This window comes from Triticum urartu, chromosome 4 (assembly GCF_003073215.2).
Source record: "Triticum urartu cultivar G1812 chromosome 4, Tu2.1, whole genome shotgun sequence".
Lineage (NCBI taxonomy): Eukaryota > Viridiplantae > Streptophyta > Magnoliopsida > Poales > Poaceae > Triticum > Triticum urartu.
Window position 1 is genome coordinate 76,036,985 of NC_053025.1, and position 15,399 is coordinate 76,052,383.

The 15,399-nt window shown below is 46.3% G+C and overlaps 1 protein-coding gene and 1 pseudogene across 1 annotated transcript; both read left to right on the forward strand.

The window, feature by feature from the left end:
* The first annotated feature begins 2,968 nt into the window (after positions 1-2,968).
* On the forward strand, positions 2,969-3,820 carry LOC125553582 (dirigent protein 22-like). Its single transcript, XM_048717350.1, has one exon. It carries the CDS (start codon positions 3,026-3,028, stop codon positions 3,587-3,589), a length of 564 nt encoding a protein of 187 aa, XP_048573307.1. The 5' UTR covers positions 2,969-3,025; the 3' UTR covers positions 3,590-3,820.
* Positions 3,821-7,549: 3,729 nt separating this feature from the next.
* Positions 7,550-15,399, forward strand: part of LOC125553583 — a 30,204-nt pseudogene continuing 22,354 nt past the window's right edge.

A 15,399-nucleotide genomic window follows, 5' to 3' on the forward strand; every position in this document is an offset into this window, starting at 1 on the left:
AGGCATGAATGCAGCCAGGTACCAAGCTATCGGTCAATTTTTTATTTTCGAATACTGATCCAGCCACCACGCCCCTACAATACTGTACTGGAGTAGTATAGATCACTAGCTAATTAAAAGAAAAGAGATAGTACAACGATTCATGCATCAACCTCTCTATTGTGCGTGCCTCTGTAATTTTGTTTTTTCCTTCCTAATTCTTGCTTCCTCCATAACTCAATAAATATACTTGATTAGTTTATTTTTTATATAAATAATTTAGCTCTATGTGATCAAGATATTTGTTTTCATAGTTTGGATTTTTCTATAATTTGATGTCCACCTTTCCTAATCAACTACTCTCTCCGTCCCATATTATAAAACCGTTTTTTACACTAGTGTAATATCAAATACGTTTTTATATTATAGGACGGAGGGAGTAGTATTCCAAGTATAACACTTCACTACCCGGAAAAAAAAGTATAACACTTCATTACATGGAGTATTTCAATTTTAGTGTCATGCCCTTTGCCTTTTTGCAAAAAAGATTATTTTTTAGTATATGTTACATTTACATATAACATTGGTTGAGCATCAAAAGACCCAAAGTATGTGATATACACATGGACACCGAGACATTTTTGTCCTGGGTCCGCCCCTGGGTACAGTGTGTGTGCGTGTGCGTTCATAAGGATGAGTGTATGTGCATATGTATGAGCGGCTGTGTCTGTATCGTGTTAAAAAATATAGAGATAATGTGGCTCTACATTTCTTTTAAAAGGTAGGAGGTTTTTTTCGCGAGTACAAATGCAACTCTTCTGATTGTTTTCCAAATTTAAGTGACCGGTATTTAAGAAGTATTTCATGCAACAGGGGTTTAGGAAGACCCGGGAATAGTAAAAGTACTAGTGCAACTGCTATGAATGTTTCAGCTTTACCTTCTTTTTGCTGCGAATTGTATTGGGGACACTAGCTAGCACATGTGTGCAAGCACGAACATGTCAAGCCCTGCCGCCCTGCGCTCATCCATGATCCATAAAGGGCGACTCGCACTGCTGCCGATGGCACGCATGCACGAGTGCTTTTTCAGTTTTCTCAGCTCTCGTTGCCCCGCGTGGAAGCCAAGCACCACAGGATCGGCCCACTACACACAAAGGCTGCACGGCCAACATTCTGCACCCCTAAATCCATACAAAGACACAATTTTCATTTCATACAGTTGGGGTTCGATAACTCACCTACCGTTTGTTTACATCTCAGAGCAGGCCTAGATCCGACCGAACATCCATGGATTTTCTCCGGGGCGCCGGGCCACGCGGTTCGCGGTATGATAACTAGTGGACCATATGTTCGGAGGGCCTAAAATGTCAGCAAATCCAGCATGCACACTACTCATACGTCATAACGCTCGTTCCCCAAAAAAAGTGATAACGCTCCAGGTCCGATGGTAAAACGCTTACTTAATATAGCACGCCATGATTATCACTTTGTCATAGAAATCGATATAATCAGTGGAATCTCAATTATCATCGATCTAATCGACGGGTGTACTTAGAGCATCTACAGCTGGAATTGACAAATCCGGTCCCTCAAACGCCCGCACTCAAAGGCCCGTAGAGGCGACCGGGCGCATCCGCGAACAGTGGCCGGGCCCATCTCAAATTAGCTATTTTGAATCTGAGTCTCTCATATTTGAACCCCTAAATCCATACAAAGCATTAAAAAAAATTCTAAGTACTACATACTACGTACTACCATAGCTAATTTTGCCGTTGGAGATGTCCACGACATCGGTGCCGGGCGACGGGTGGACGGGCGCATAGGAGGGCTCTGGCTTCTCCTCCTCCTCCTGCCCGACCTCATTCATGTAGACGAACATCTCCTCCTCCTCCAGGGCGTGATGCGCCTCCATCTTCTGCCGGCGATGGCGTCTCGCCTCCGCATCCTACTCTGATAGAAGGGAATCGAGGATGACCTGCTGCTCCGTCTGCAGATCCGCGTCCTCGGCATTCCCCATATCCTCCTCCTCAACCTCCTCCTCCGGATCCACTGCATACAGAGGTAGCCCTGCGGCGATCCTTGCCCGGATCTGCTCAAGGAGCTGCAGCCAGCGCTCCGTCGTTAGAAATGGGTGGCCCCTTATCCGGCGGCGTGAGGGCATGGCTACTAGTGGTGGTGGATGGGGAGTGGAAAGTGGCGGCGGCGGCGGACGGGGGAAGGAAGATGTGGAGGGGTAGGGTTTCGGTGCAGACGGTCGGCTTAAATAGCCAGGCTAGGCACTATGCGGCCCGCCGGGGCGGCGCCACGCAACGACATGGTCCAATGGAGGAGACGAGCTTCAGACTACAGGCTTTCCGAGCGATTCCGCGTGGGAGCCCGACGTCAGTCTGACGTGGCGGGTGCGGTCGGGCGCCCCCATAGCCGTCTTATATTTGGGCTGGATATAAGGGGTGCTGGTCAGTTCGGACGTTTGAGACCCGTTTGAGACGGTCAACATGGTCAAAATTTCATGACCGGTTAGTGACCCGGGCGGCCTGCCCAGACGTTTAAGACGGGTTTGAGATGCCCAGTTGTAGATGCTCTTAACCCTACCCGTCACTATGGACGAATACCATCCTATGCTTGATCTTGTCAGTTGCCAAGTATTCATCCTCCACAGGCGAGAGAGGCTGTGAGGCTTTAACGATTTGATTTCCACCCCAGAGATTAATATTTCTCCGTAGTTGACTGGCCGCCACCGACAGCTGAAATCTGGTGATCCACCAAAGCCACAATCCACAAGTAACATCATGACCATTGCTCCTGTGCATTGTGCTCCCCAGCTGCATATCACCATTAGCACTGGTGTCCATTTTACCCTACTACCACTCCAGTTTATGGAGCAGCCTTCTGAATCCCAATTGCTGCACGCCACGTGTCGCTTGTGTTCCTCTTACGCTCCTTCCATCCACTATAAATAGCTGGTGACCTACACATGAAAGAGCACAAGTCACAGACACACGTAGTAGCATCTACGGAGTAGCACACATATTACTTAGCGAAAGAGATGACCAAGGGAGCGGTGATGCTTCTTGTTCTCTTCATCACGGTGCTGTCCGCGGTGAGTGAGGCCCATAGGCCCGGTAACAGGGCCCTAGCCCATGGGCGTCGCCCGGGGGCCGACCCAGTTGCACCGACACACCTCCACTTCTACTTCCACGACAGCTCGAGAGGCACTCCCCCCACGTCGGTGCGGGTGGCAGGCCCGGCGAAGCCGTCGTTGCAGACCTTCTTCGGGGCGGTGTACGTGATGGATGACCCACTGACGGAGAGGCCGGAGCTCGGGTCAGCGGCCGTGGGACGGGCCCAGGGCGTCTACATAGGGGCGGACCAGACAGCAATGGGCTTCCTGCAGGTCATGAACCTCGTGCTCACCTCCGGCGCCTACAACGGCAGCTCGCTCACCGTGCTCGGCCGCAACTTCCCGCTCGCCGAAGTCCGGGAGATGCCCATCGTCGGGGGCACCGGCGCCTTCCGCTTCGCCCGCGGGTACGCGCAGGCCCGGACCTACTCGATGAACACCAAGACCGGCGACGCCAACGTCGAGTACGACGTCTACGTCATGCATTAGCATGCAAATATTTAAGGGCTAACTGATTGTAATGCTTCACAGAGTGTTTTCATTTCATTTTTTATTGCTTCAGGTTGGCCGTGCTTTGAGATTTGGACTTCTCCTTTTCCTCAATATTGGTGTGCCTTTGCTTGGGTTGATCGTCTAGCAAGTGGCAAGAAATAAGTGAACCTAGGTGAAATGTGGTGTGCTTTTTCTTAAATCAATGGAAATTTATTTATCGCATTTAAATTTGTGTTCCCTTCTTGCGCTTCTGAATTTGATTGCTTTATGACTTTATCCTTGCTGCTCCCTCCGTTTTAAATTAAGTGTCGCTGATTTAGTAATTTAGAACCAAGGGAATAGTTCAGAAACTATAATTTCTTAAGTATTCTGAAGAGATTGACTTCTTGCCATCACCGATGTAGATTTTAAAGTCGGTTTTAAGCTGTGTTTCAGTCAGTGCTATTTTTCACTCAGTGTGCTATAACATACTAGCATTCCTCCAATGTTTAATACTCACATGGGTCTTAGTGTGGAGCTCAAATGTCATTCATTTTTTCTTGTGGTTTTAACCCCTCGAATCATGTCAGAGAAGAGAAATGATTTTTATTCCTTATGACTTGATCTTAGCACTATGACCCGGTCTTCAGAATTTTTTTCTTGTTTTTTGCTAAGACCCTTCCTTACAATCCTTGAGGATAGGTTTTAATGCTATTTTTTTTGGCTTAAACCCCAAGTCTTTGCAACATTGGAGACGCCCAAGTCACTAGTTCACTACTACCTAGCAACTAGCATGACAATAATGTATTAGGCCAAATTACGACGCAAACGATTGGTCTATGGGTGTATATACACTCTATATGAAAAAATAGTAATTAAATAAAAACTCAAAAAATCTGAAAATATTTTTGAAATAAACTTGACCTTCCATTGTACTCGTAAAAAAATTCACGAAAAAAAACCTGTTGACTTCACAGCAAAAAAACATTTTTTTGGTCAAAATAGTGTGAATGGTGATTTGTATATAGCAATATTTTTTCATTTTTTCCCTAAATTCAACTCTATGTTTTTATTCGTGAAAAATTATATACTAGTGCAAAAGAAAGTCAGGTTTATTCCCAAAAAATCAGAACTTTTTGACCTTTTTGTAATTATTATTGTTATTCTCCATATAGGGTGAATATACACCCAGGAACCAAGACATATTTCCGACAAATTAGTGCATACTGTCGCTGCCTGAAAATCTCATTTTGATCCCGAGCTCAGATGCTCCTTGGATGAATTAAACAGTAAATTCAAATAGAATACCAAAATAATAAATAGTAAAATCTCATTTTGAGAGACTCTTCTAGGTTCTTGCAACTTTATTTCGTTGAGATGACATTCGAGGAGCTTGATACAAAAATAAAATAAAGTCAAGCTCGAATTTGTTGCAGCATTGGACAGTTTGCAGCTCCAATTTTATTATTTTTATACCGAGATCCTGTGATGCCACCTCAGCGCGATTTGCAAGCACCTAGGAGAGTCCCTCTTCTTTGATGTATACAACCTTCAGATTTTTTTAATACATTTTCTATTTTATTTGAATTTACTATTGATGCGGGTGCCCAAGCACCAAAACGCCTCGTTGGTACCTATAATTTTAAGTTGCCAAGTGATAGTTACATTATAAACTAGATGATACCCCGTGTGTTGCTGCGTGAATCGATTGCAATATATTTCAGTAAGATTTGATTGTATGAAATATAAATACTTAGATTAATAACACGTGAAGAAAAATAGAAATACATATGACTTATAATATTTGATTATGTATAGTTGTAAAAAAATTTATTGAATATAGATAGAATTAAAAATATTTTCCCTTGCATGGTTGCATGTGGTGGTGGGTCTTTTTTCCATGCATGGTTGCATGTTAAGGTGAGTCTTATCCCATCCATAATTATACGGTGATGTGCCATGCTTGCATGTTGAGATAAATAAATTACCAGAGATCACCCTCTTAGGTAGTATAAGGCTGGTCATAGTGAGAGTAACTTAGCAAGTAACATAGCGCATTTCAAGACAAGTTTGCTTATGTGGCATAGAGTTAATGAGGAGAAAGGTGTTTGGAGTAACATAATATGTTACTGTAACATAACGCAACCCAAAGCAAAATGAGTCTATAATGTAATAAATGCTATCATCTATGTTACTACTTATATGTTATTTTGCACTATGAAGGTAGTAACAAAAAATAATTTAGTCTAAGTTACTTCCCACTATGACTAGCTTAAGGCATAGGATAACTAGAGCTTCTCTGATGAAAATGTTCTCATGGATGCTGAAGTGAATATGTACTTGTACTAGTAAAATTATAATGTTATAAATGAAAATACAAAAAATAATTTAGTCAAAAGTAAAATTAAAGATAAAACTATTTTGCTCATCCACATTTTGTTCCTCATACTTTCAAACCGAACATGACTCGTCCAAACGGTGGTTCGGCGTTGATGTGGACCTGGTATTGAGAATTGATCTCGCCATATTAGCGCCATGTCACACAATATGGGTCCAAAATTCTCTCTCGATTCCCATCGCAGTCCAACAACGAAGGCGAATTGCGGGAATAGCATTGCACATAGGCATGGGGCACAACTGCAAAGGTGGTCGAGGTCTTAGGTGGAAGGATGTTGCGTTGTTCCCGGCGGAGGAGTCATGTCATATTTCTCTTAAGGGTTGGGGATGCTCCTCCCTACTCTATTCCTCCTCCTCCTCCCCCTCCCTCTCTCTCTCTTTCTGTGTGTGTGTCCCCTCCCTCACTCCCTCTCTCTCATGTCCCCTCTCTCTCTCATGCCCCTCTCTTCCAACTGGGGTCGAGTAGGGTTGGAACGACGAGTGCAAGAATAGACAACGAGAGAGGTAATACGAGGGAGCAGGCACGCATTGTTGCTATAGCTCGGGCAGCAAGGTGGTGGCCACAGTTGCGACGTCCTTGATGCCGAGCTCAAGGCGGCGGAAATAGAGGCTCCTGCATCTTAGATTCTTGAGAGGAAAGGGACGTCGGTAGTCAAGGTGCATGACATATCTTTCTCCTCGTGAGGAGGATGGTGGCCACGAGCTCCATGACCACAACGGCTTCCAGGCATCCAGTCGAAGCCGAGGAAGAAGGTTGAGTGTGATCTCCCATGATTTGGTGACCTCTATTTTTCGGGTGTGGATACAACTGTGGCTGCTCCTCTAGAACATGGGTAAAATCCCCATGTGTGATCCCCTCTGAAACATCTGGTAGTGTTCTTCACCCTGCTGAAGCTATTAACGGATTTCAGTACCGTCAACCGGTGACCAACCGTGCAATTCGATTAAAAACGAAGCTCGCGGACCATCCGTTACATCTCATGGCAAAAAATGTCAGCAATTCCAACATGAACTATCGCGAACTCCAAGTACAATGGTAGAAATGCCGACCTAGGAGTGCGCCCTGATTCTTATTTTGGCCACATCATGATCACCGATCTACTTAGTGGAAGTTCCATTATCATTCCCTCGCTCGTTCTCTCAGGAAAAAAAAGAGTTCCATTAGTGAAGGTGTACAATTCTATGCCCATCAGCCCATATGTTATTGATTTCCGCCTCTATTTTTTCATAGTTTTGCCACCGATAACAGAAATCTGGTGATCCTCCACTCACAAAATTCCTCCAAAACCACAATCTAAAATCTAAAGGCAACATCATAACCGTTGATCCTCTCATTGTGCTCCCCGAGTCAGGTGCCTGTCACCATTGGCCAAGCAAAGTTTTATTGTCCACCTTGCCCTACCACTGTCCACTCCTGCCTTCTGAATCGCCAATTAGAACCCACCACGTGTCACTTATTTTCCTCTTACACTCCCTCCATCCCACTATAAATAGCTGGTGAGCTACACTTGAAAGATAGCACAAACTCACATACACTCACGTAAGCATCTATGGAGTAGCACACATTACTTAGCTCTAGAAATGGCCAAGGGAGCAGTGATGCTTCTTGTGCTCTTCACGGTGCTCTTCACGGTGCTGTCAGCGATGAGCGAGGCCCAGCCGCAGCACGAGCCCGGTCACGGGATCTTGGCCCACGGGCATCGCCGGTCTGACCTAGAGGCATCATCCAATGTGGGCCAGGATCCTAGTGGCACCTTCGGCGCCACCGGTTAACCACCTCCTATTCGCTGATGACAGACTGCTGTTCTTCAAGGAAAACAGTGTGGGTGCTATCGAGGTGAACCACGTGTTGGATATATATTGCAATGCACAGGTCAGCGGATAAATTTCGACAAATCATCTATATTCTTCAGCAAAGGTGTCCCTGAGGCTGTTCGCAATGACATAAAAAAGTATTGTGAATGTTCCTAATGAAACATTAAATGAGAAATATCTGGGCATGCCCACAGATGTTGGGGCCTCAAACAATGGATCGTTCAAGTATTTAAAGGACAGGTTACGGAACATGATCCAAGGATGGGTTGAAAGGACAATGTCATCTACGGGCAAGGAGGCGCTGGTCAAAGCAGTGGCACAGGCTATCCCAGTCTTCTCCATGCCTTGCTTCAAATTTCCTACACTAGTAGAAAAAGGGCCATTTGTTCCGGTTCATAAGGGCCTTTAGTCCTGGTTTTGGAACCGGGACTAAAGGGTCGTTACTAAAGGCCCCCCCCTTTAGTCCCAGTTAACCGGGACTAAAGGCCCTCCACGTGGCCGCTGCGTGGAGGTCCACCTTTAGTCCCGGTTGGTAACACCAACCGGGTTCTAAAAAATATTATTATTTAGTAACAATAATATTTCTTGAATAAGTAGTTTGACCATTGTTTGACCACAGTTTGACAAGATTTGACCAAAATTCAAAAAAACTGAAATAATTATTTAGTAAGACTAATAGTCTCGAATAATTATTTAGTAACACTAATACTTCTTGAATAAGTAGTTTGACCAGATTTAACGAAAATTCAAAAAAACTGAAATTTGAGCATAACTTTTTTCCTTTTAGAATTTGAGGATTCTAACAATTTGCAAACAGGCCGTAGGCTGTCAAAATCGGATGCGGATTTTCGTGCTGAACATTTTGATATATTATACGTTTTTTCTGACATCGTATGCAAAAGTTATAGTCGTTTTACATTTTCCCTACACTTTTTGCAAAACATGTCCAAATTTAAGTTTTTAAATTTTCCTAACTAGTAGATGTAGTAACATAACTACATCTCGAAGGATTTTAACTTTTGAAGTTTTTATCATTTTCTTTTGCTTTTTACAAAACTGAAAAGGCGATACACGGGGGGGGGGGGGGGAAGAATTTTAAAATTGCACCATTAGTACTGGTTCATGGCTCCAACCGTTACTAAAGGTCTACCTTTAGTACCGGTTGGTGCCATGAACCGGTACTAATGCCTCAACCCCATTTGTCCCGGTTGGTGGCTCGAACTGGGACTAAAGGTCTAACCTTTAGTACCGGTTCGTGCCACAAACCGATACTAATGGGCATCGCACCCTTTAGTTCCGGTTCGTGGCACCAACCGGGACTAAAGGTCCCATTTGAACCGGGACTAATGCCTGTACGGTGCCCTAGCCGCTCGAACCGGGACTAATGCTCATATTAGTCCCGGTTCGTAATGCAACCTGGATTAATGCTCTTTTCTGACCGAACCAAAGCCCTATTTTCTACTAGTGCTAGAGGACTATGTGAGCACCTGAACATGTTGATCCGGAAGTTTTGGTGGGGGGAGTAAGAATGGTCAACGTAAACCACATTGGGTCTCATGGAAGGCAATGACTCAGCCTAAGAGTATGGGAGGTTTGGGCTTCAAAGACTTCGAGCTTTTCAATCTAGCTATGCTAGCTAGACAGGTATGGCGCATGCTGCAGGATCCTCACTCCCTCAGTGCGCGAATTATGAAGAGCATCTACTTCCCTAATACCACTATCCTGGATGCCTCCCTCGGGAGTCACCCAAGCCAGATATGGTGAGCCCTAGTGGAAGGACATGACACATTGAAACTGGGACTAATCAAGCACATTGGCAATGGGGAGAGCACCGATATATGGAGGGACAACTGGCTCCCTCGTCCGGAAATGATGAGACCATATGGCTGTATTGCAAATGCACCGCTGATACTAGTAGCGGAATTGATTGATCACACTAGTGCTACATGGAACAAGCAAAAGATCGACGCCACCTTCCTGGCATTTGATGCGAAGGTAGTTCTTAGCATGCCTCTGTGCACAACTCCCATGGAGGACTATTGGAGCTGGGTACACGAAAGAACCGGGCATTTCACTGTGCGATCGGCCTACAACATGCTAGTGGCGACCAGGCAACGGAGAGAAGCATGGTTGGAAGGTTCTTCGGGCTCCTCGACAGCACAGGCAGACTCGAGCTCATGGAAGACTCTGTGGAAAATAGAGGTACCATCCAAGGTGCATATGTTCTTGTGGAGGTTATCAAAGCAGTCTTTGCCAACGGAAGACGTGCGAGCTGATCAAAAGATGTCGACGACCAGCTCCTGCGGGTTTTGTGGAGCGCATGACTCCTGGCGACACTCCCTACTCGAGTGCACCGTGTCCAGATGCACCTGGACGATTGTTAATGAAGATTTGGGCAGTACCTTGGTGGCTACAAACAAGAACCGAGCTAAGAGTTGGCTCTTTAACCTAATGGGCTCGCTCTTGCATGAGCAGTTCACTCTCATGGCGGTAATGTTGTGGGTTGTTTGGACGTCTCGAAGAAAGCCCATACATGAAGCAATATTTTAGACCCCACATGCGATAAAGGACTTCATAACACACTACATGCAAGATCTTGAGGCAGTCATGAAGCCTATGAATCAACACCGGGCGGCAGTGAGTGGGGCACCGTTGGTTTCCAGACCAAAGGCACCACCGGCAAACTTTGCAAAGATACATATAGACGCTGGGGTACATCCTCACAGAGGAGGTTCAGCAGTAGTGATTTGCAGAGATAGCCAAGGAACTTTTTCAGGCAGCTCAGTGTAACGCCCTCGATGCGGCTATATCTCCCACGTGTCGAAGCACGACTTAGAGGCATAACCGCATTGAAAGCAATGTCGCAAGTGAGGTAATCTTCGCAAACAACCCATGTAATACAATAAGGGAAAAGATACATAGTTGGCTTACAATCGCCACTTCACACAATTACATGAATAAAGCATTACAACATCCAAAAACAATCAAGGTCCGACTACGGAACCAAAATAAAAGAAGAACCCCAAATGCGACAAGGTCCCCGATCGACCCCAACTGGGATCCACTACTGATCAACTAGAACGGAACAACACAAAGGACAAGATCTTCATCGAGCTCCTCCTTGAGCTTGGTTGCGTCATCTGCACGGACTCATCAGCACCTGCAAGCTGGTTTTTGAAGTAATCTATGAGCCACGGGGACTCAGCAATCTCGCACCCTCGCGATCAAGACTATTTAAGCTTATGGGTAAGGTAAAGGTATGATGTGGAGCTGCAGCAAGCGACTAGCATATATGGTGGCTAACCTATTCGCAAAAGAGAGCGAGAAGAGAAGGCAAAGCACGATCGAGAAACTATGATCAAGAAGTGATCCTAGAACAACCTACGCCAAGCATTACTCCAACACCGTGTTCACTTCCCGGACTCCGCTGGAAAGAGACCATCACGGTTACACACGCGGTTGATGCATTTTAATTAAGGTTAACTTCAGGTTTTCAACAACCGGACGTTAACAAATTCCCATCTGCCCATAACCGCGGGCACGGCTTTCGAAAGTTCAATCCCTGCAGGGGTGTCCCAACTTAGCCCAAGACAAGCTCTCACGGTCAACAAAGGATATACCTTCTCCCGAGACATTCCGATCAGGCTCGGTATCCCGGTTCTACAAGACAACTTCCACAAGTTAAAACAAATCCAGCAACACCGCCCGAATGTGCCAACAAATCCCGATAGGAGCTGCACATATCTCGTTCTCAGGGCACACTCAGATGAGACTAGCTACGAGTAAAACCAAACCTCAAGTTGCCCCAAGGTGGCCCCGCAGGCAGCTCAGTCGGACCAACACTCAAAGGAGCACTAGCCCAGGGGGGTTTAAATAAGATGACCCTTAGGAGCACGACTCCCAAGGGAAAAGAAAAGGCTAGGTGGCGAATGGTAAAACCAGTGTAGGGCATTGCTGGAAGAGTTTTATTCAAGGCGAACCGTCAAGGGGTTCCCATTATAGCCCAACCGCGTAAGGAACGCAAAATCCGGGAACATAACACCGATATGATGGAAACTAGGGCGGCAAGAGTGGAACAAAACACCAGGCATAAGGCCGAGCCTTCCACCCTTTACCAAGTATATAGATGCATTAATTAAATAAGATATATTGTGATATCCCAACAAGTAAACATGTTCCAACAAGGAACAACATAACCATGTCCCAACAAGGTACAAACTTCATCTTCACCTGCAACTAACAACGCTATAAGAGGGGCTGAGCAAAGCGGTAACATAGCCAAACAACGGTTTGCTAGGACAAGGTGGGTTAGAGGCTTGGTTCAACAATATAGGAGGCATGATAAGCAAGTGGTAGGTATCGCAGCATAGGCATAGCAAAAGAGCGAGCAACTAGCAAGCAAAGATAGAAGTGATTTCGAGGGTATGGTCATCTTGCTTGAAATCCCGCAAGGAAGAAGAACGAGTCCATGAAGAAGACAAACGGACATAGTCGAACGAATCCTCACACACATGAGGTAATCGGAACCAACCCGAAGAAGCAACACCGGAAAGAAGCAAACAACCACCACATAAACATGACATGATGCACAACCAAGTATGATGCATGTCCGGTTTAATGAAGCATGGCATGGCAAAATGCACAAGCAATCGTACAAATTAAGTGGAGCTCAATATGCAATGAGTTGCATATTGACGAAACACCACATGACTTATTTAGTTCTCTCCCATTTATGTACTCAACAATATTAAATGTTGATTATCATGGAAAGAGGTGAAACATAAAGGGATTATCTATCTAAACAATTTAAATGGGGCCGGATATAGCAAACAACAAATCCGGTAAATCCCCATATGCATTAGTAAATTAATGCAAACAACAATTTAGACCATCTTAATGTTGTTAACATGATGCGGATGACATGTTCAAGTTTTACGCAATTTTAAGAAAATGTTGACAAGAGCATTATGAAGCATTTGTCATCGTGGCGGAAACGAAAAAGGGGTGCCACGGCAACGATAAGGAAAACGGTGCCATGGCAGCGTTCCGGTTCCAGTAACTCGATTGAGATACCGATGCAAAGGGGAAGTGTGCGGAACGTGACATGCAAGGATGGTGGGGTGATCTCGGATACCGAGTTCCCACATGTCGGTGGCAAGGCAAAAAGAGGGGCTACGTGCATCGACAATTCGAGCATGGAGCAAGCACGAGCATCTCATACATCACACATGCATTCGTTCACGGGCGGTCGTCTCAGGGTTATACCTTCGAATCATGCATTATCGGAACGGATCGATTTCGGCGGTAGGGGTACACGTGTCGAAGGGGAAGTAGTTGTTCACGGGGTCGTCGTGGGAAGTAGCGGTTCACGTGACGGTAGTTGAACTTGACGTTTGTGTTACACGGGTCTTCGGCGACGGTCGTCGTACATGGTTCGGAGTGGTACTTGCTTCTTCGGACTTGTCGGTCTCGATTCTTGTGACGGTAGCGGTATACGTCTCGTTTTCGGAGAGGTACTTGGGGTCATTTTAACTTGTCGGTCTCGTCATCTCGAAGGGGGTGCTTGACGTTCTTAGCGATTCCGACGATGACGGTAGAGGTACACTTGTTGTAGGGGTACTTGTCGGATCCACGGCGACGGTAGAGGTACAAACATTCTCGCGGTACTTGGGTCATCGTGGAACTTGGCGATAGTAGTGGTACAAGGGTTGTGGCCGGCCTTGGCGGTTCATCGTGTAGTCGTAAGCGTTCCGTAGATGTTCATGTCGTCGTAGCCGTTCAGATCTTGGAGCGATGGTAGTCGTTCACTTGACGGTCTTGAAGGATTCGAAGGGGTACTGGGTGGTCTGTCGTGGTACTCGTTCGGGCATCCGTGTGTCGTGGTACGTGGTATCCCTGTAGTTGACCTTGCCGGTCTTGATGGTTGAAAAGAAGTAGCACAAGGACCTCGGGAGAACGACGAAGCCGCATGGAGGCTTGCGACAGGGAAGTCGAGGAAGACGAGCTCGAAGCAGTGCTGGAGCATGGCGACGCGGTGGCCGGACCAAGCAGGGTGACGAGGTGGCGGCGAGGAGCTCCTGGACCGGCTGCAGGAGACGATGCACTTGAGGTCGCGGCGATGCAGGGAGCAGCAGCAGCTCTAGGAGCTTGATAGCAGGTGAGGAGGTCGAGGCCAGCACCGGTCGGCGCCGTGGCGCAGCTCGGTTGCGGCAAGGCGAGGGGCGTCCTTGCAGGAGAGGGAGGCGCATGGGAGGAAGAAGGAGAGTCCGGCGATGTTCACTGTAGGTGGTGGGGTATCGAGGGTGAGGCGGAGGCGCCGGGAGCCTGCAGGGTGGAGCCGAGGAGGAGGTCCGGTGATGGCCGGTGTTGTGGCTCCGGCGAGCTCCGGCCAAAATTGGGACGAGTGGTGCGGGGCCTTGCTGGAAGAAGGAGTGGAGGGGCTCGGCGTGAGCGAGAGAGAGGGAGGCGCAGGTGGTTCAGACACGGGAGCGAGAGGTGGGGAGATCGAGCGAATGGAGAGGAAGAGGGAGTCGGGTACGAGCGATCCTCTCCTGGCGGCGCAAGCAGGAAACGAAGGGGGAGAGAGGATCGTCCAGAGGGTGTGGGCTAGGGTTAGGTGTAGGTGGGATGGCTGGGCCTTGGAGGGGCAAATGGGCCTGCGCTGGAGGTTGGGCCGGCCTGTGCTATCTCTCTTCTCTCTCTCTGATATTTCCTTTAACAGAAAAGAATTGGAGAGACGAAAATAAAGAGAGGGATAGGGAAAGAATTAGCGCACGCAAATAATATTCCCAGACTCGCAAAAATGCGCTGGTTCCAAGAAAAATAGGAGAGGCATGATCGCAAGGATTTAATTCAAAATCATTTGAATTTAATTCAAATGGTTTGAACAAGGGCTAGGAATTAGAGGTGTCCAAAAATGTTGAGGTTTTAGGAGGAGCCTCGAGAAAAGAGATGAGAGATATTGGCAAGGTTTGAAGGTCAAAATCGAAGAGGAATAGACATGGGAATTATTTTGCACGTGTGTTACGATGATTCCAAATTAATGGAATATTTATAATAACTCCCTAAATATTAGGAGGATAAAGTTATAAAGAGAAGTCACTCTTCCCTCGATTTAAATGGATCGAAGATCCACACAAATTCTTTAGTTGAGATGCAAAAGATTTATGACATGATGCAATGCACATGATGCAAAGATAAAATGCATGACACGCAAGCAAAAGACGAGGCAACAACAGTGAATAACTAGACGACACCTGGCACATCGGTCTCGGGGTGTCACAACACTCCACCACTACGAGAGGATCTCGTCCCGAGATCTAGGATGGCACCGGAGGGAAAAAGAAGAGGAAGAGAAGAGGTAAACTAAGTTGCTTCTTTGACAAACGAGTGAGACCAAAGAACCTTGAAAGGTTAAGCCATTTCCGAGAATAGAATAAACGGAGATGAACGAAGTTGAAGACACACTGTTAAGAAAGAGGAGAAGAAAGAGCCGATTCAGGTAGCACTTCGGTTGAAAAGAGATGAAAGACTTGATAAGGCGAAAAGAACATGAGCAAAAAGGGCACAACACTCCGGTTAAATGGATAGGCATAAAAAGAACATGATCTTTGACA

What these genes read in the sequence shown, in the direction of transcription:
- LOC125553582 (XM_048717350.1), top strand. Translation starts at nt 3,026, where the DNA reads ATGACCAAGGGAGCGGTGATGCTTCTTGTTCTCTTCATCACGGTGCTG.